This window comes from Phaethon aethereus (assembly GCF_964289735.1).
Source record: "Phaethon aethereus genome assembly, chromosome: 1".
In the NCBI taxonomy this organism is placed as follows: domain Eukaryota; kingdom Metazoa; phylum Chordata; class Aves; order Phaethontiformes; family Phaethontidae; genus Phaethon; species Phaethon aethereus.
In genome coordinates, this window is record NC_138575.1 from 216,361,022 (window position 1) to 216,382,829 (window position 21,808).

Sequence of the window (21,808 nt, forward strand, 5' to 3'; positions counted from 1 at the left end):
AATGTGACTTTAAGGTGCTTTTAAGAACGAACTCTTCCACAAAACATTTACTGAAGGTATTCCTAAAACTTGCATAGCAACATTAACACTCCCTGATCAATCTGGTTCAGATAGATTATCTTCTGTCACAGTCCGCAGCCCATCTAGCAACTGCTAGGATGATATTCCAGGACCAGCATTAGTACTGGGTTCCTATACAGGTATTACATAGCTGCACAAATGATTAGCCAGTAATTTAATGCAGCGGATCCCTCTTTCTCATGTTCTATTGCAAAGCTTTGTACTAGTTTAGTGCACTGTTTAAGAGTAATACATCCACAAAAATGCCATAAGCAGCAAGAACATCCCAATCCCTTTATCTTCAAAACAATGAGGCAGAGAAAGATGAGAAGATACTTATAACATGCAAGTCTTGTGTGGTATGTAGCAACATGTAAACTACAAGAGATCCTGAAATGGAGAGATACTCATTTCATGTTTAGACTAAATAAGCCTTAGTTTAGCACAAACTGAAAAAAATATATACCATTTGTGACAACACACCTAGCACAAGCATATGAATAGAAGTTGGAGTTGCTATAACAACACACTTCTGTAGCCAATAACATACCTACTAGCTCTAGGCACACAACACATTCAAATTTCTGTGTTTGGGGTAAGGCTGTATCCCATTACCTACCTCCGAATAGACCAGCTACAGAAGAAGGCTCATTGCGGAAATGAGAAGCATTAGGGTAAGCTTGAGGACCACAAAAAGAATCTGATAAGGCATATCACACGAGAGAAAGCCAGGAAAGGAGAAGAGGGAGAGTTACAGAAAGAGAACCAAGATATACTGTTTATCTGCTATTCAAAACTTTATTTTCAGATCAGTCTATAAATCCACATATACTCTAACACAGAACCAATGGAATGAAATCAATACACATCAGACATACAGTAAGAAACAGGTTTACATTACCTATAACACAAAAGGGGAAAGCACGGTTTCAAAGTTACAGATATATCTATATTAGGATAAATACTTCCCCCCCCCCCCAAGCAAATGCCATGATTCACACTCTAGGAAAAAATGAGCATGAAAAGCTTCAAGGCATTTTTCTTATACCTGAAGTATAAGGATACAGCCCAATAGTGGATTCATATTTGGTTGCCACAAAGGGATTTAGTTCAGTAAATGGATTGCAATGATCTAAAGAACCAGAAAGAGTTATTTTAAATCCACAATCACATTATCGCAGCACCTTTGTCTGTGCTACAACTAAAATTGCCCTTACATTTCACGTATCAATCTCTCAGGAGGTTGCACTTTGGTTCTAGATACATCTTTAGGGAATGAGACATTGGAAGGCAATGCAATGTATCAATGCCATCCATCTCCAGCTACTTCAGAGCTGTCGTGTGATGAATACTATGCAAACCAGTGAGTGCCACAAAACCCCACCAGGCTCCTTGTTCACAGCCCTGCATGCCACAACTTTTTGTATGACTCCAGAACAAATTATACAGAGGAAACAGATCTGACTGAATAACCACCTCACTAAAAAAGCAGCTGTATTTCAAATGATCATTCTACATTCACATGAACCATACAAATTTAATTGGAAGCATTGGGATGACCAATTAGAAGCACAGGCCAGACTATTACGCAGTAGTACCAGCTTAAAGTATTTGTAGACTACTGCCTCAACCAACTAATGCTCCCTGAGAATTGTGGAGAGAAGTTCACAGCAAGACTTCTTGTACCTGATCTTGCTCGCTTTCTCTCTTCACTAACCAAAGACAAGCTAGGAAACTAGTTAGCTAAGGTGACAAAGTGTAGGTGGTATTAATATCTCTAAAGAGGTCCTTTTGCTTTATCTCTGTCAACACATATCAGAGATATCAAGGATCTCTTTGTGACAAGAGCCTGGATTCTTCTGTGATCAATTCTAGTGGGGCTCGACCTGCAAAAAGAAAGCCTGTTGGTGCAGCATGATTGTCTTTAAACCTAGCTTTGCTTAAGACCAGAACTGACATGTAACAAATTGATTTTTAGTCTATGAAAGCTACTTAATTCTTCATATTGAAGAGTAATTAAATTACCATGTAGCTGCACCAACAGAAATGTTAGAAGGATTTCTAATATGACAGCTATGCTGAATCACTTCCAAAGTAAGATTTCAACAGTTTTAAAAAGGTGAGTCATTTGTTTACTGCCTAGTAGGTAAACAGTTTGAATAGACCATGCACCAGAATGCGCATGGCTTTACCAGTGTTGTTAATGCTAACACCACTGGGGGAAAAACACGCACTACCAAAAAAAGTAGATTAAGCTCGTATATTTAAAAAGAACATTTCAACCTGAGGAACAAAAAGAAGTAGAATTTTCTTTCCATTTTCAGGCATATGTAGTATTTTACCTTAAAAATGCTAAGCATAAGAGAATGCTTTAACTATAACCAAGTTTCTTCCCATCAGGTTGAACACCATCTAGGTAGCCAAGCAAGGATTTTTAACATCATTTTCATGGCACAATTACTACATCAAGTTCCAACATAGCACAAAATCAGCCCCAAATGACCAGCTTTTAGTTTTGAAAGACCCCATAAATATACTTTAGAAACCGAAATAATGTTAAAATTTTTAGGAAATAGGAAGTTAGTTTAAAATGGTACTTTACCAACAAACATTTCATGTGTGGGTGTCCTACTGGTGAAAGTAGATACATCAGAAGACACAGACAGATGAGCAGCATCGTTAGTTTTTGTAAGGAAAGGATTTAGGTTTGGAATGGCATCATCAACACTATCAACAGTAGCAGAAAAAGGATCTGTTCAGTTCCAGAGAGCAAGAGAAAGAAGAAAAGGGACATGGATTTAGTTACATGCTGCTTCCTAGGTATAGCAGAGTAAGAGTTAAGAAGAGTCCAGGAAGTATTGTTTTCTCCTGACATCTCTAAACTTGGGATAACCTAGCTAGTTGTTTCATTTTCAAATCGACAGAATTATTGTCCAAAATTGACTTTTTCTTTTAAATTAATACCATCTTGGTCTTACAAAGCGTTCTTCCATAGAGTGTTTTATACTGAAAATGAGTATGTTTTCCTTCTTTGAACATAATCACTTTTTGCTTCACTCAGTTATGTCCTGACATTTGCAACAAATTCTCTGGAGTGGACACTGCCTCTTAGCATAACAGAACTCCAGGTGCTAAGTGAGGATTTGATGCAAGACCATCCTGAGGACAGCTTTATAAACCTGAACAAACCAAAAACAATGGAGCTGTACTTTTCCTCCTTTAAACTGTGCTTATGGATTTTTTTTTTTTTTTTTTTTTTTATACTGGGCATCATGAATTTTGAGAGATATGAATACACCAAGGTAGCATAAAGGACAAAAGCACTTTCCTTACTACCTGGGGCATCAAGAGCAAAAAAGCTTGTTGTGGATATGCCATTAGCTGCAAGCAAGCAAAAACCTGCTCAGCTTTGAGGGACAACAGCCAGTGACAAGGAAAATGCTCCTTACTAAAAAACTGTCAGACCATACTGGGGAATAAAGGAAACATGGATCTGTGAGTCCCTTCCCAAGGCATACAGGAGTTTTGAGGTTTCCTGAGGAGGGATGCAATTGCCAGGCTAAAATACTCCTGTATCCAATGATCCAAGAGATAAACAGGATAGGAAAGGCAGCTACAATACTTGTTGGAAGGAGTGGTGGTTTAGCTGTCTGGCTTCAAAGCACGTGAATCCTTGATAGAAAACTCAAGGACTCACTAGATCAGCAAGAGTTGCATCTAGCCCTATTTGTTTTATCAGTGCCTAGAACTGCAGCTTACTCTTCTAAGCAAAACCACTACAGAGAAAAGCCTGAATAATAAGAGAAATTTCTTAAGTAGTTCAGTTTCTGGCCTTTTTGTTTGTTTTTTAAACCTGGTTAGATTACCAATTTACCCACAACTCTTGTAAATATGACCATGATGTGTGCAGCAGCTTCAAACTGTAAGTTATTTTCTCTCCCTGAATCCGACCTCCCAATTCTTAGCTATAAATCCCACACAGCTTGATAACATGTAGATTTCAGTCATAAGCAAGTGCTAAAGGAAATGAAATTTTAGAACTATAACCACGTTCTTCTTTGCACACTTAATATACTCTTTGATTTTCTGCAAGCTCAAGATATCTTACTCAGTAAGACCCGACTTCTCTCCCAAATTACTTGGCTATGTTGCAAGAGTGAGTGAAATACCTTAAAAAGCCTTTTTCTAAATCATTTAGTCAGCAAAACGACAGTGTCAAACACTTTATAAAGGATAAGCAGAATAAGCTAATACAGTATTTGTAATATATAAGACAATTCAAAGTTTTGTATTGCTGTTATGCATGTTTTAGATAGTGATATTACCAACTAATGCACTTGTGAACATGCCAATCAGCCAGTCACCTGAAACCGAGTCCTTGCTTTCAGGTACTGCTTAAAACTGTCATCTGCTTTGAATGCTATGCTAGAAGCTGTAGAAAAAAAATAGGTCTGACAATAAAACAGGTCAGATTATCCTTTAATCAGCTCCTGTTTGCTTTTTCTGTTGCTGCTTTACATTCTTCTGATTCTATTGGTTCTCCTTGTAATCGGAAAAAATCCAAACAGATAGGTCAAACTGATTATTTCCACACCGATACATTTGTTTTGCTTCTGAAGTTTAGCTACAAATTGATAGCTTGCAAATATACCAGACACAGCTAGAATGGTCTCTGAACAATCCCATAAACAGCTCAGATAAAACAATATGAAAGAAGCTAGAAGGAAAGAAGTTTTTAACCATACTTGCTTGAAACTACTGCCAACTGGAATTATTTTACACATACGCTCAAGAGGAAAATTACTACATACTACTTAGTTCCAAAATCCCAAGGTTGTATACAGAGCTTCATGTGTTTTGACTAAGACGACAATGCAGTACAACTTTAGATTATCAAGATTTTCTCAGAAGTGTAATCTGTTCTCAGACTCTTCACTCATCTGCCTCATTCTAATTCTAGCCAGTGTGTTCAGTCTTGTCTGACTCTCAAAATTCACCAGTGCTAGTGACAAAGGCAACTGACAATTAATTGGGTTTGGGCAATTTATATCCTTGCATATTTGGATTTTTAAAATTGCTGTTTCTCCTGACAGCAGCACCTCAATGTTTCTAAAGCCCAATTTCATCCTTTAATACATATAGCATCTGTTTGTGTCAATGGAATCACTCTGCACCTTCAGGCTATCATTAGGCATTAATGATTCAGGTGCATTTAAAAGAGTAATTTGAATTTTGCAAACTTCTACCTTTAAGTTATCCAGCTAGAAGTATTTTACCTGAGAGAACAATGACAAACGTTTTCCAGTGGCATCTCTTGCAGTTTGGAAAAAAGTAAACTGAAAACATACAACTACAGAACCCATTCTCCAGGAGTTTTTAACCTCGGTAGCTTTAACATTTTTGGAAGCGCAACACAAAAGGCAGCAACCCAAATATAATGCCATCATAAGAATTTATCCTTTTATTACACACCGAAGAGTTGCTGCATAAATTTTTTAACAGTAACTGATTTTAGCCCATTGCAACTCATAGCTGGTTTGCTACGCTCCTCAAAGTCACCATATACACCAAACACAAACATCATCATGTCAGAAAATTACCTAAGGGAGGGATGCTGTGCAGTGGTTAGAGCACAGGACTGGAAATAGTTCAGGTTCCATCCTTGGCTCTGCCACTGACTTGCCGTATGACTTCTGACAAGTCAGTTAATTGCTCAGATTTCCCCATCTGTAAAACGTGGAAAGCACTTCTTATCTACCTCACCTATGTGAAGTGAGTGTTCATGTCTGTAAAGCTGAAGAGATGTTTGTTGGTTGGTTGGTTGTGGTGTTTGGTTTTGGGTTTTTTTAGTTTATTTGTGGGTTTGTTGTTGGGGTTTTTTTTTTGTAATAAAAGGTACAAAAATGGTAATCCCAGAATTCTAGCTCAAAATTTTAGCAGACAAACCAAAAATCTTCACAGTTAATTAAATCTCAGAAGTATTTAGAAATGTGTCAATAGTAAGCAGACATACCAGTGACTATTCCTGAAAACTCTTACCAGGGGTAACACAACAATGGACAAACACAGACTTTCAGGCTCAATTTTCAGGTTAGTAAAGAAATGCTAGACTGTGATGTAACCTTCGTGAGGAAGACAATTCCCCCTTTTCTCTCACCCACAAAACAAATATGAGAAGCTGAAACAGAAGATGCTTTCTGGAAAGCAAATAAAATGAGACAAAAAACATTTTTCTCCACTTCTAAATTCTAAGCCTATTGAAATTCGTAGAACTCAATACACTCCTCAGTGTATCTTTCTCAAAAGATGCTCTACTCAGGAAAAACTAAAGCACAAGTAAACTACTTTTATTTCTTTTTGAATCTACCACATATATTAGTATTGCCTCTGTCATTCAGAATTATGTGTTATTTCTCTACAAACAAATGTGAGAAGGTACACAAAACGCAGAGCACACAGCAAGAAGTAAATAGGAAAGTAGAATACATACACTGCTTATTATGAAGACATGTTAGATAACTGGAAAGTTGTTTAGGAAAAGCTATAGCTCTTAAAAACAAATAATGAAGTAAAATTTCAGAACAGGATTATTACAATGCCTACAAAACTTTCTGAAGCAGCAACTCCCAACTTTTTTTGCAAGCATCTGATTTATAGAAGTAAAAATAAATCTGGAAATAGCCACAAAGTTCAGGATTTTGCTATTTTATTAAGCATCATTTATGTAGACATGTAAAAAGAAACGCCTTTATAAGGTTTTTGAATCCTCCACCAGTATAACCAGTGGTGCAAGTAAGCAATGCGTTACCTATATCAGAAGTATTGTGGAAAACAAGAGAAAAAAGGCGTTAAGTAAATGACTAAATGCTCTAATACTCAAACTAATCTTCAAGTAACATCCATGACTTTCTAGGATGCTCTTACTTGCCTCCCTGGTTTAAGGACTTGCCTGTATCAGTAAGATAATCTAACATCTCATTGAGTCCCTCCTAGCAACTGGGCAGAACAGTCTGGGCGTTCTGATGTAAATTTTAGAGGGAAGAGTACCTTATAAATTTTGTCTCTTCAATTAAAGAGATCCAACCACAGCTTTTTGCTAATTTGCCTTTGTAGTTAAATGAAACACAGCAGAGAATTTGTAGAGGTGCCTTATTTTGTTTTCAATAACTAAGTCTGCCTTTTCTTGCTTCCTGTGCATAGTTGTCACAACTGCCTCCTTTCAGGCCTCAAAGTCCTGCTCTATTATCACTTCTATTATCTATTAAAACATGTATTTATAGAATTCTCTATTCTAAAGTTCCCATGTATGCAACATAGTCTGTATGGCAGACATCTTCACAGAACTGACTTCTCACAGCTAACTTTCTGTAGCTTGCTGTGTGAACCTTGAAGACAGCAGTTATGAGGCTGACAGCTGGTCAACAATTAAAGGAACTTTGCTACTAAGAACTCTCATATCAACATTCTTTGTGATCACCACATGCTGCTACATTATTTGAATCCATACCTAGATTTAACTTTTTCTGCTACCTTCATCCAGTTGTAGCTTGTCTTTGCAAGACCTCTGTTTTCAAGGAAGAAACAACCCACAGACTAGGGGAAACATTTACAGGAACATAGCCATAGCAATTAGAACGTTAATCTGATTCAGAATGCTTACCTCCCCAGGTACTTCCTACTTGTGGAGCAGCAGGCATAGGGTGTAAAGACGGATGAAAAGTTGGCTGCAAGTCAAGCAGATCATTTGGCAGCTTTGAAGTGCTACAAAGAAAAATTAATAGAATTGTTTGAACTACATCACAGATTTCAATACAAGGCAAATGCTAGCGACTGTCAACAGTAAAGAAAGCTTTGTTACAAATTAATTGTTACAAAATGGAGAGAACTAAGTCAAAAATCAGAAAGTCTGGTGAACTTCACATTTTCAGGTCTGTAGAACAGTGTTAATTTAGCAAGCTAAGTTTTACATTATGCCACTGACTTATCAAAGCTGTCTAAGACAGAAAGACAACCAGTCTTCTCATCTTCCTCACAGTCCGAGACCAGGGCTAGAGCATGTTATATGCAGCCATCTTGAGCAACTTTTAAAATAACCTCATGAAAGCCCTACAGTATGACAAAAGGAGACTGACAGAATGAACTCTAATGGTTTGCGCCACCAAAATGTTACATCTAAATTCCACAACTTCTATCTTCCCACTATCAACCACTGCTGAGAAACTGGCTTACATCTATAAGCTATTAAAGAACTCGGGAAAGCAAAATATAAGAAGCCTTAAAACACTTTGTAACACATCAGTCCTGTGAAAACTCATTTAAATGCACATTTTAGACTATTCAAAACCAAATTGAGACCCAAAAACATCACATGGAAATGAAGAGTGAAGTCTCAAATACAACTGCTGCAATAATTTCAAGAGTCAAACAGGAACAGTGAAATTCATCCTCTTGCAGAGAGTTCATTACATACTTTAAAATCAGTCCTGGAAAAAAATGGAGTACTGGTGTACACCCAGAACTTCTTAGCATATGAAATGAACCAAAATTTCCATGTACAGATGCTATTATGGGCAGAAGTTAAGCCACTGTGGCATCCAAGCATCTTCTGAAATGAAACCGGCAGGAGAGTTTAAAGGCTCATAGCCACATCCTAGATGTCTGTACATTCTCTTGCTAATCCAGTCACTTGTATAATTTGTTTTTTACTATTTCATTTCAACAGGGATTGAAATAATATTTTGCTGCTACTGCTCCTATTAAAAAGCAGCATGGTCTGGCACAGTCCTGTGATGTGCGCAGCAGAACCAAGATAATTTTCAAGGTAAAGCTTGTTCAAGGTAATGATAGGAATTAATCAGACACATTGCCTCTAATAGCAAGCAACTGAATTTACAACCCAACATATCCCCTTCATGGCAGTTCCTGCTGCAAAATCTGTTCTTTGGTCATAGCAGTCATACTGCCAGCAACAGAATTTAAACATGAAGACAAACTACCATTTGTTTTTTTAGAAGAAAATGCTCTTGTCTTCACTATGTAGCATTGATGGCTGTTTGAAGAAGCTTTATCAAACATTTCTATGTTTCAGACCTCTTAAAAAGCAAAATCAGATAATTCAAAGTTACTAGTTGAAAGCATACGCCCCTTTCAAATATTCTGGCCTCTAAAAAGCAATTTAGAAGAAAATCTTTTTTCAAGGAAGTCTTTCAGTTACTAACACTGACAGATTCTCTAGCTCCTTAGGTGCGATTCAGCTATTTTCCACATACTTGGTGTCAAGTAATTTCCTACAATAGCCTTCTAATGGGGGAAGAAGGCTGTCAAAGTGCTGACTACTTTCAAAGAACAGCAAAAAGCTAAAGGAGGCAAGTAGATTCTTACATGAGCTCTAACAGAACAACTTTAGGTTTAAGACCACACCCAAAGCAAAAATATGCCTTCAGAGAGCTATTTCCTTCTACACCGATAAAAGCACTGTACATTCTGCTACTGCTTGATTTGACAGGTATTTCACAGAATGAAGATCACACACTCACTCACACCAACAGCTCCTGCTAGTCAAAGATCAGGATTAGCTTGCACTGAGTACTCTCGCACTATCTTTGCAGGTCCTTGCAGACAGAGATATTCCAGATACAACTAAAGACTGCAAAACCTGCCTCTTTTCTTTCAAACCCTGTTTCAGGCTTTCTTTTTTCTGAAAAATCTACCAAGAACATTTGTAATCACTCTACTTTTAAAGATCTAGAAATGCAACATTAAATTCAGTATTATCTGTATGACCTCCCAAACTGAATTTTTATTTTACTTTTCCACTTGTAAGGCTCTCTGGGGACAAAGCATGTTTGTTTTGCAGTTCCAACCACCTCGCTCACCAACTCAGAGCAGCTATGAGGGCTGTCAGCAGCTAGTTGGTATCGGAAACTATTCAGGAAGTGGACGATGCAAAAATACTTTTTACGTTATTTATGGCAAGAATTTGTTTTCCCCATCAACTTTACCCAAAACATCATTTCTTATCACATCACTAATGTACTCTATAGCCAACCAACTTTCTGCAACAGAAATTTAGAGGAAACCCTAGCTGCAGTGCATCTCACAGTGAAGCACCACCCTTAAGCATACCTGTTTGAAGAGCTAGGGGTAGAAAAAATATCAATGGCTGGTGTAGTCATTATGCTTCCTGCTGCAGTCGACACAGGAGAAGCTGCAGTGGTTAAAGAGGTATGAGGTTTCTTTGCAAGTTCTTTTAGACGTTGCTCCTGTTGGGAAAGTGAGCTGGCATAAGAAATCCAGAAACAACATTTGTGTATATGACTTTGGGATGCAAGTAAAGCAGAACTAAAGAATTCTTTTCATTTATTCCACGTACTAGTGTCAGCTACTTATAATTCCAAGAGTCACTGGTGCCACAAACCCTCCACAAACTATTTTCACAAACCCTCCACAGGTTGTATGCTATATGTACATAAAATTCTACTTCCAGCGCCTTGCCAACAGTACATGTTCAGTAACATGAAAACTGCTTTTTCCCTTTGCTCCTTTAAGAATCCTAATAAGCTATCAACAAGACAACAGGAAAAGTGTTTTTAATTAGAAACTCTGCATTCCTACCTTTAAAGCTTTTAAGCGAGCCTGTTCTTCCTCTAACGCAGCTTGTTTTTCCCTTTCATCAACTTTTGTGAGGGACAGGCCAGTGCTTGCAAGTGAAGAGACTGCATTGGAAAGGGTGGTAGCCCTAAAGTAATTGGACAGGAGAAAAGCTGGCTGTTAACAGGTGACACGTGATAGGAACATCTAAAGAACACTGTGCTTGTACCCACCCAGTCTCATTCTGAACTCTTTATAACATTGGTCATATCTTACACCGTACAATACCAAGTGCTAAGTTTAAATAAGATATACCATATGAACTGCAAAATGAAAATGCTTAGAAATCATGCTATCTACTCCTATACGCTGGATTTTGGATTTTCCCCCTTAAATGTTTCCCCTCCGATGCATCACAGAATTCACTTTTGAAGCCTTTGCTCTTCTCCTGTTTGCCTAATTTGTAGATAACACAGATATCTCCAATAATCTGGGGTCCAATTCAAATTGTTGCTAATTTAACAGGTTTAGTTAAGAAACTATCAATGGAACTAGTATATCCCAGAGGAAAAGGCTGCCATTTACCATCTTTAAGATGATTTCAAATAAATATTTAACTTTTAAAATGAACTAAAAGCAATCTTACAAAAGAAAGCAAATATTGTGAAATCTATCTAACAAGATGGTGCTAAACCGTAATATTGTCACTACCATAAAAAACCCATATATTACTGCCTTATTTTTTGAACATGCAAAAAGAAATCCTACTTAATTTTGCAAGTCTTCCCCCCAATATTAAGCTTTTTAAAATTTAAACTATGAAGTTAGTTGCCTAGAGGACTTTTCCAGATTGCACCTTGTGTTTCAGCAAGCACTCAAAATCAGTGAGTACCTTTTACCATATACCTTATGGCTTTAATCCCCAATTGCATTAAAAATCCATTCTTAATGTAAGGACTTCTGGAAGCATTTCCTTGCTCTTGACAAAAAAGGGATTAAAGTTGATATATAAATCTAAGGACATTAATGAATAAGTGTTGCATACCTTATAGTAGTCTAATTATTAACATAAAGTGAAACTCTGCAGGCAGTAAATGAAAGAATCTTAGTTTCTCTTCAAAAGTTCAAGATTATAAAAAAGTTATATAATTACTACACAAAGGATTCTATAGAAAGTGCTTGCAGCTCCTCAGATTCTAGTTCTATTGTCTTAAGTACTCAGCAAAAGATCTAACTTGCTATTCTATCATTGCTAATACAATGTCTTCAACATAGCTTACACAAGCCTTAGTTCATAATAAAATTGAAAATAATGGATTTAACATTCGTTTCAACAATTGTTCAAAAGGACAATGACATAGGCACCTGCTTGCAGCTGTGGAATCTTTGATTTTCTTCCCTTCTAGAGAAGCTAAGTGTTGTTCCAAAGCATCAAGAAGGCTACTCGGTGCCTGCAGAGACACACATTCAGGAACAGGTTTGAAAACTCTAAGGCAAAGCAAATCAGTAGTTAAAAGACTTTCAGAGAATGCAGCTGTAGGGCAACTGGTAAAACAGCTCAGAATACTTATACCACATCTTGGCATCCTGTACATATTTACTTACTTAAAATATCAGGTGATGTACTCTCCTCACTACATTACTCTGTCATAATGACTCACTAGTAAGAACTGAAATATGTCAAGAGATGTTAAAATTAACAGCTAGGAAACAGCAAGCAGAGAATCGGAAGCAGTCAGTATGTCAAGAGACAGTAAGACGGAAATTGTACCTAAAGTCATTTCAGTGTGCATGCTCTGCAAGCCTTCACAATGATTTAAGTGGGCATATAGCCAAAAGCAACCTTGCTAAAAACCACAGCTTCATAATATCATGTAAAAGTTTCATTATGTGAACTCACAGATATAAACTGTGTCTTCAAGCATGATAGAAATAAGGTTCTCTTAAAACTCAATTAGAGTATGACAGAAATTTTCTCTAATATTTTACAACAGGTTCACTGCATATAAAAGCCAGGCTCTGACAGAAGTTGGACTGAACCACAAACTTGGAAATACCTTGGTGTCAATATACGCAAGAAAGCATAAGTGAACGCCTTAATGCCAAGTTTTTCTGATTATGCAACCCCAAAACAGACATATACTGGTAAACACATAAGAGGTTTATCTACCTGTGAGAGATCTGGTATGTCTCCTCTGTCAATTCCAACTTGCTGTAATAAAACAAATGAGCTTTAGAACCTGTTTGCTTTTGTTAAAGGCAGAGATGCTCAAAAAAGCAAACAACATTAAGACACAGTCATATAAAAAGTACAAACCTGTCCATATACATTTTACATCTCCACAATCTGAACTCTATAATGGTTGGTTATAATAAATTCTTCTCTTAAATGTATATACATTTGAATTAGGTGTGTTGGAGTTATTTTAACAGAGACAACCTTAGAAATAAAACAGCATAAGAATCAAGTGTTTCAAAGTTTTAAGGCTAGAGAAGTTTGCCTATGCCACAATTTAGGTGGTAAGCTCTCAGACCTACTGATATAGAGCATATATTTGCTAAAACAAAGCACCTTCAAAGTTTTATAAAGAAGCTGTTTTCTAAAACACAGATCGAACTTAAGACATTCCACACAGGATATATATTGTTACAATAGAAAAATTAATTTGCTCAACTTCAGTTGGTAATGTTATCAACCAAAGATAGCTGAAGTTAGTATCTCTGGTAGAGATCTTCTGTCAGGACAGACAGCGAGCTAAGCTTTACGGCTTAACTTTTTTTTAAGAGACACATGAATAATGAAGGAAAGCAAAACAAGAACAAGAGCACACCTCAAGTGAGGAATTCCATAATACTAAGACATCAATTCAGCAATGCTTCAGAAACAAGAATGCAACAGACTAAATACATTTTTTTAAAAAAACACAAAACATTTTGCAAGTTAACTGCTTTTTCCTCTATAAACACACCTATACCCCAGACATCTTTAAAAAAAAAATAATCACGTGTTCATCTGCTTGCCTCAATTTCTTATTTGTGAAGCTGTTATGTCATCTAAAACTTACAGCAGAATTGTGGGTTTCAAACTGGAATACATCTAGAATCATAGAAAGCAGCAGACTACCATGAAGTTACTTGATTTTTTTAAAGCAAGGCTCTTTTTTGAAGAAAGCTCACAATTATTATGTAACTGAGGAAATTCTACAATTAGTCTACAAATACACCCTCCCCAAGTAAAAGATAGACCAGTAAGTATTTGGTAGTCAGGTTTTTCAATACAGTCCTCAAATGAATTAATCACCGGGGTAGAGACTGACAACGTGACCCTTGATGGAATTGCAATTAGGCTGGAAGGAAGAAGTATCTGCTTTATAAGAAAATAAGTGCTCTATAAGTTGTTTCAAATAAAGGGGAAAGTTTGGCTGACTAAAGTTTACCTCCGCAACTTTGAGGAACTCCGAGATCCGTGTCATTCTAGTGAGGAACTTCTTATATATATCAAGGCCTTCTTTGCACTGATTCTTTTTCATATCAAAATATTTTTCTATAAACAGTAAGAATATTTGCATTAAATAAGAAATCAAGCATACTGTAAAGGACATGCAAAGTAAAATCATATAAAACAAGACAAAGAGAAAACGCCTGCAGATCTGTGTTATTACGTTAACAGCAGAAATCACTATGTCTACCTTGCACCAAATGACAAAAGCCCAGTTGGCACATGAGCTAATTATTAGATGTATGCAATTACACCTTGCAGGCACTAGATCTCACAAAAGCATAACCACCCTGAAGAGTGGTTTAAGAATCAAGTTTAAGAATGGGTCACCGAAAGAAATGTAAATTCATCCTCTTGGGTGGGGGAAAAAAAAAAGGAAATTTTATAATGTGTCAGTCAGTCTACTCTGTTCCAGTGGCCACATATCAGGCAAGATCTTTATGTTCTCTGCGGGACTGATGCCTCTTGTTATGGTGTGGTCTACAAGGAGGTGCAACTGATTACCAAATGCCAGTGCTGAAAGCAAGTGGGTCCCACCCTCCTCCTTGAAATAGCGCTTTCAAGGCCTGTTTCCACATTAAGTTTCACTCAAAACACGAGTGAAAGCAACTGCATACTAGCTGTTCTTACTGAGGGAAAAGAAGTAGACAAGGGCTTCAGACTGGAAGCATGACTGTCCTTTACTGACTAATTCTGGATTTTGCAAGTGTTGGGTAATAACAGCAATCAGGTAGTTTGATCCAATCACAGAATACAACAAACCCAAGCAAATCAACAGATTACTTTCAACTTAATTATTTTCCAAATTTAGGCTCCCCTGCATCTCCAGCATGTGCAAGTGAAAGGGCCTGACGCCTGAATTAGTAGTTCCCCTTAAAATATACGATATGCTCTAGAAACAGAAGCCAACCAATCATTAAAACCGACCAACATTAAAGTTGTGATAGCCAAGCACTTGCAGATGCCGTGACTGCAAATTTGTAAATGACCATGACTTACTCCACTTAAACAAAACCTAATCTTGTTTCTGAGAGAAAAACACATCAATATCATGATTCAGGTTTGCCACACACTTCAATGAGACAAAAAACCCCCACCAAATAAAAGTAGTGCAAGAAAAAAAATTCAGTGAAGAAAATCCTGAATTAGCTTTGCTTTCAGTTTACCCATCCCTGTACACAATGCAATGGAAAATGCAATTGGACAGAAAAACCTTGGAAATAAATCTGAATTGGAAATAACAGCAGTATTTTGTTGTTTTACAGCATGATTATTTCAACTTCTCAAAAAAGAGCAGCTCTTTGCAATTGTTTGCTGAGCTCCCTCCCCAAAATTTAACATTTCAGAAAGCAGTTATATTTACCCAAAAGGTTAATAATCCCTTCGTTATATGCCGCGAACAGTCTAATGGCATCTTTGAAGAGAAGCATGAAGGCAGCATTAATTACACCATTTGTAAGTTCATTGCTATTGACCTAGGAAGATCAGAAAAAAGTTAATTTAACTGAATTGATTCCTTATTGGAAAACTTCTAGCTGAACTCCAGTGCTCTATCCCAAGGCATGCTTTCCAATCATCTCACTGGCTATTAACGGAAAGTAGCACCATCGCGAGTCAACATAGGATCACTCAGCACAGAATTAAATCAAATCATTTTGGCAGACATTTCTGTTAACTACTGTTAATGTTAACTAATATAACTCAAAGACAGAGGACAGAAACAATCAACAAATAGTTAATTTTCAAGTGAACAAAAAATTCTTACAATGTACACAATAAACAATGGTAATTTAGCACAAAAAAAAAGCATTCTCTCCAGTAAGCATCATATTTCTTTCTTCTGGTTTCTTGGGGGTATATCAATGAATAAAATGATCGGTGCTCTTTAAGCTATACAGATAACATGGAACCAAGTTCAGGACCTTTAACCTTGACCTATTTTACAAGCTTGTACAGGCTTGTACAACAAAGTCAACAGTATGTTAGAGATGTACATGTTGCTAAACTTACATTGAAGTCAAGAAGTGCATCCATTTGATTTTGTATAATTGGTACAGTTTTTAAGAGTTTTTCTGTGCTCATTGTTCTCATCACTCCATCAGCCCTGTTGTGCAAAACAAAAGAAAATTCTTCACCTGAATTTTGAAAGCAATTGTTAGTGAGAAATACAACATACAAAATAAAATAGGTCAAAGAAAACATTTAAATCATTGCAAGCATTTTGATGTTTAGGAATGCTGTCTAGCCAATACAACTGTAATAACTACAGTATACAAAAGCAACAACTTTTATTTGGCCAAAATATGAATCCAAGATGAATTTTTATTCAGAGGAAATGAAACTGATAGCACTTAGAAATATAGCAAAGCTATGATGCATCAGGCAATCAAAAAAGTGCTCTGAAGGTTATTTCTGAAGCATATTTTTACCTATGTTTTTTCCAATCACCCGATTATTATTTTGTGTCAGTTTGGATTATTTTCTTTTCAACTAAAAGCCGTAAGAAAGAACAAACGTGACAAACATGTTTTTCAAGCTTTTCCAGAAAGATTATAAAGACTACATGACACTTCCTTTTAATGGCTGACTACCAACACTTGGTTGTTTATTAATTGTCCAGATTAAATAGACCAAGACCAAAACTATCCAAGAAAAGCAACAACGGAGAAAAAGACTAAATTACCTCAATGACAAGAAACAACTGCTTTCTGTAAGGCAAATCAGACAGCCTTGCAGTCGCATCAGCATTCACACAGAAAACTAAATGTTTCCTGCAAGTGCAAATCTTACAGTGCATCTGCACAGAAAAGGCTGTGGCTGTTTTCCAGCCTGGAAAGCAATGGGGAACACACTGCTCCCAGCTTTCTACTGGTGCCATACACTCCCTTCTAACACCAAACAGCAACTGCAATAAACCTAACATGGCAGAGCATGGGAGCAGAGCCCCCGAGAAAAAAAATGAGATGTGGAAAAGGTAGATCGCTGCCACCAGAACAGTTATTCCTGCTGGCTCACGGAGGACCTCCAGGCACATGCTGTGGGCTAAATAATTCACCTCATTAGGCATAAAACACCTGATTATACAGGAACTGTGTAACTCTAGTGTATGTGCAGCCACCGACCACACACATCCTGTATGCGGAAAAGACTGTTTTATGTCCTTGGGAGTCCAACCATCTCTAAAGGCAGGAACAGTGAAAGGAGCCCAAGCATTCCCCTTTTCCTTTACTGTCACATTTCAAAACAAAATGGACTGTACAGTATTATCAAGGAGGTATAAGGGATTTGGACAGTCTTCTCAGGCCAATTTCAAATGGCTTTGTACACTAATGCAGTGTATCATTAGGCAGCCCACTACTGCAGTTAACTCATTTAACAGTTTTAGGTTGAGATTTTTGTGGGTTAGTTAATTCTTAACTTTTAAGCATCAAGATAAATTATCCTGTGTATGGATGATAAAGGATGCCCAAGTGTAAAGTTAAAATTATGTTTTTAAACTTTAAAAAGCACTGCATACAGAGATAATGGACAAGGTACTAGCAGCCTTCCCAGTGAAGGAGATCTCCATATTAACTCCATCATTCACTGTAACATGCAATTTACCCAACTACTGGTGCCCTGCACTGTGTTATTTTACATGTAAACAGGTGCCTAATCTCAGACATCTGATTTCTCTTAAAGGAGCTCACTTGCTGGGGAAAATTTTAATTCCAGTAAACAAACTCTTCTGAGTAGCATATACTACTACCTTTACAAAGATAGTAAACTTCACACATTTTGGGACAAGAATAGAGAAAGACCAAGAAGGACTGCAATGTGTTTCACAAAACACCTGACATTTAAACATTCCAGAGCTAGAAACACAAGTAGATTGTGAAGTCCCCTATGCTACAGGCAAGACAAAAGTAACTTGGTAATCTATTGTTGAAGATTTGTCCAAACTTCTACTTTTTTTGATGTATACTTTGATGCATACCATTTCTTTATGTTAAACCATTAATGTTTACAGAAGTAAAATTACAATAACCAAAGTAAAATATTTTTGCAATATACGTAACTGGGCAGTTGAGCTTTTGTGTGTCATGGGAGATATCCAACTGGGAAAAGCAGACATTCCTGTCTGTACATTGGTATTTTCCACTTGAATTACAGAATGTAAGACAAAACCTCAAGATAAGCAAAATAAAATTCAGTCCTTACCCTCTTTTTACTTTTGTGAAGTCAAAAGCCACTTGTCTATAGGAAACTGCTTTTTCATTCAGATATCTACTATACCGTCTGATAAACGTTGACATGTCATAACCTAAAAGAGAAGTTTTAGAAGCTTATTACTTACCTAGTCAATTAAAGATCAAAAACCTTACTCTAAATAAAGTGCAAGATATTAAAGCAGGACAGCTTCATTATATTTTTGGCTGATTTTGTATAGTTAATCTGTGCTACAAAGAACTGTATGTCATCACGTCATCATAGTTGTGACATAAATCAAACAGACCATACTGCAAATACCTAGAAGACCTGAACTACGTGAAAGTTAACACTTTACTTCCTAAGGAAATTACTTCCAAAAGCAAAACAAATTATTTTTATGCAAGATGTCTCATACTATGATAGAAATTACACTATGCATTCACGAAGATGTTCGCGTCAACTCCACACCACATTAATTTACAACTGAATAAAAAAAAAAAAAGACATTGAAGCAAACATTAAGACATGACAGAATTTTTTCTATGTTCAGATAGTTGTGATAGGAAACATTTTGATAACTGTCAGTCTAAGGACACAGACCAAGAAAAAGCTGTGTTCATAACATATACTGAGATCATGGAAGTTAAGACTCAATAAAATGAGGCAATTCAGTAGACCCTTGGTTATCATAGAGCAGGTTTCTGTCAACCACTCTGTGTGCCCGTTTTAGTACACCTGTGGCAAAAATTAGAACCAGCTATATAAAAAGCAATGCAGAAAGTAAGAAACCACCTCAGGAGGAAAAAAAAAAAAAAAGATGACAACTACCTGTATGATCAGAACTGCACTGAACCGCAGTGTAACAGTTTGGAAGGATATTTCAGTTGAAAAATCTGAACCAGAGAAAAACTTATCTCCTCACAGAATTATTCTCAAAGATGGATGGAATGGTCTTCAAACAATCGCCCAAACAGGTTTTTTTTTTTCAGACTCATCCTGTCTCACGGACACACTTTATCTGATACACCTATGATACATTTTTTTAAATTTAACTCACTAATCAAAATATACCTCTTCAAATGGAGATATTCTTCAGAAATAGGAGGAATACGAGGTCAGATCTGTTTAGCTAAGAAAGTTAGAAGCGTTTATAAGTAAGCCTTTCCTAAAAGATGCAACAAATGCTTCCAGCAGACAGCTTCTGCCATGCCACAACAGCATCTTAAATTAAGAAATGCAGTCTGGTATAAAACAGACTGAAAAATTACTTCTTAAATGCCACAGTCCATTAGAGTTACCAAGCTGTATATTGGTAAGAAGAAAAGACACCTTACCTTGCAATCCACTTTTGTCTAGGAAATTGCTCAAATTAAACAATGTGTTTCTGGACGCCAGATACTGGATAAAACGCTAGATGAAAGGAAAAATTTGAATGCTTTTATTATATTATCAGTGAGCTGGAACTGAGGTAACAGTACTAGAAACTCTTCTTATCCAGTTTATGAAATTCAGCTTTTATGCTTTAAGACTGATTTCAAATCTGGAAACTATCACAAAAACTCAGCTAAATTTTCAAATGAAGCTAGTTATTATTTTTTATGTAAAAATATATGAACAAATCAAATTCACATAGATATTGCATGAAGACTGAAAGACTTCGTTTATTTTAAGCCAGGATATGGAACTGGAAACTTCTTAAAAAAAATGCACCCAAATAAGTTTTCATTTTACATACTCACAATTGTTTCACTAACTTCAATTTTTTAACAGTTGATTTAAGTTTACCAATTAGCCAAGGAATCTTTGCTCAGCATACAATTTTAACAGTACTTAATTTAAATATGAAAATAAGGTTATGTAAAGATTAGTTTGCTTATAAAAAAGGTTAAAAGTAAGAATCTACATAAAACATTAACACAGTATCACACTTAGTACATATCATTAGTCACATAGAACTCTGAATTACTTTTCACAAAAACGATGCTATTTTCAACTTGTAGAGACACATTTCAGATCACTGACACAACATCTTATTTAGTAGGAAAAATAATTTTGTCTTATGAACCACTGTATAGAGAGCTGCTACAAAAATAAACCAATCACTTGTAATAACATTTTGACAGAGGAAGAAATAGGTCTGATTAGTGTAACGTACTACTGAATTATTTTCATCAGCATAAATACAGAGGTTACATAGAAAAAAGACTGGAGAAGAGTAAAAGCACTCAGTTCTTAGATATAAAAGAATTAAGCAAAAGCTGGAGGACCTTAATTAAAGGTCCTCCAGCTTTTGCTTAATTCTTTTATATCTAATTAAGCAAAAGCCTGGAGGCTTTTCAGATTTTTTCAAAGGGATTTACAGATTCTCTAAAAACCTCTACACATTTTTGTAAGCACTCGATTTCTCAATTTCCATGTTCATTGTCCAAGTACTATTTCTAGCTGTGAAAAGTTTCATCTTGAGCAGCAATCTTATCCTCATTACTTCTGTAACACATTTGGCAAGCAAAATTTCTTTAGTAGTTTTATTCTTAAAATTGAAGTATTTCAGACAGTGGTCCCATGAAACACCTTTAACTACTATGCAGTGTATTCGTATCAGTTTAGAATTTATATGAACCAAAGTACAACCACAGCAAAAGTGCATAGACTTTGTTTTGGAAAGTGCTAATTATTCCAGTGATAATGCTTGAAGTCAACATGAGAAGTTTGCCCTCTTGTGGCTTACTTAGCTTCAAAGAAAAGATTTTCACCAACAACAGAAATACTCTGCAGCTAACCTGCAAGAGAAACCAGTATAGATATAGATATATAGAGAGATATATATTTAAAAAAACCCACACAAACAAAACCAATTTAACCCCCACAGCCTAGCCAGTCAGGCAAAGGAAGCAGTTACACAACCTATAAAAACTCTGAATGCAACATGAAATGAAAAATTTTGGTCCTCTCTACAAATCCTGCTTGTAATTTTCTAAAGCTATCCCTCTTAATTCTAGAATTCATATTGCTGACTGCTTGCAGTAAAAAGGAAAGTTTCTAAGAAAGCCTTAAAGGTATAGTTGTTGGGTTTTTTAAATGCAGAAGATTCAAGCTGCTGCTGTGCTTGACCTAGTATCTTGAAAAACAAGGCCCCATGGGAATTCAAGTTATGGAACAAACCAAGCTTATTCCTTTTTGTTTAAGTTGGGGTTTTGTTTGTTTATTGTTCTACAGTATTTGGTGTTATTTAGATGCTCACATGCACATATTTGCCATCACTGTAAAAGGTTAGGGGTGATGGTGGAAACCAGTTCAGAATCAAACTATTTAGGAGAAAAGACCACCTGCATTAGCTAGAGCATGAACCTAAAAAAGCTTCCGTTTTCAGCTTTCAGAATCCCATTCAAGATAATTTCTGCTGGTTTATTTTTTATCATTAGAATAACACTACAGAAAAAGGTACCTCCAGCATTTAGGACACTTACT

General features: G+C 36.3%; 1 protein-coding gene across 4 annotated transcripts in view; it reads right to left on the reverse strand.

The window, feature by feature from the left end:
* Positions 1-21,808, reverse strand: part of PICALM (phosphatidylinositol binding clathrin assembly protein) — a gene marked incomplete at both ends in the record, with an annotated part of 66,756 nt that overhangs the window by 16,580 nt on the left and 28,368 nt on the right. For 2 of the 4 annotated variants that reach the window (XM_082010452.1, XM_082010451.1), the window contains 13 exons: positions 680-760; positions 1,109-1,192; positions 2,663-2,812; positions 7,721-7,821; positions 10,186-10,322; positions 10,675-10,798; positions 12,016-12,101; positions 12,821-12,862; positions 14,088-14,194; positions 15,513-15,624; positions 16,160-16,253; positions 18,350-18,452; positions 19,675-19,750. In XM_082010452.1, the coding sequence (XP_081866578.1) occupies positions 680-760; positions 1,109-1,192; positions 2,663-2,812; positions 7,721-7,821; positions 10,186-10,322; positions 10,675-10,798; positions 12,016-12,101; positions 12,821-12,862; positions 14,088-14,194; positions 15,513-15,624; positions 16,160-16,253; positions 18,350-18,452; positions 19,675-19,750 (1,297 nt within the window). The remainder of the gene's footprint in view (positions 1-679; positions 761-1,108; positions 1,193-2,662; positions 2,813-7,720; positions 7,822-10,185; positions 10,323-10,674; positions 10,799-12,015; positions 12,102-12,820; positions 12,863-14,087; positions 14,195-15,512; positions 15,625-16,159; positions 16,254-18,349; positions 18,453-19,674; positions 19,751-21,808) is intronic. The other 2 variants (XM_082010453.1, XM_082010454.1) reach the window with 2 other exon arrangements.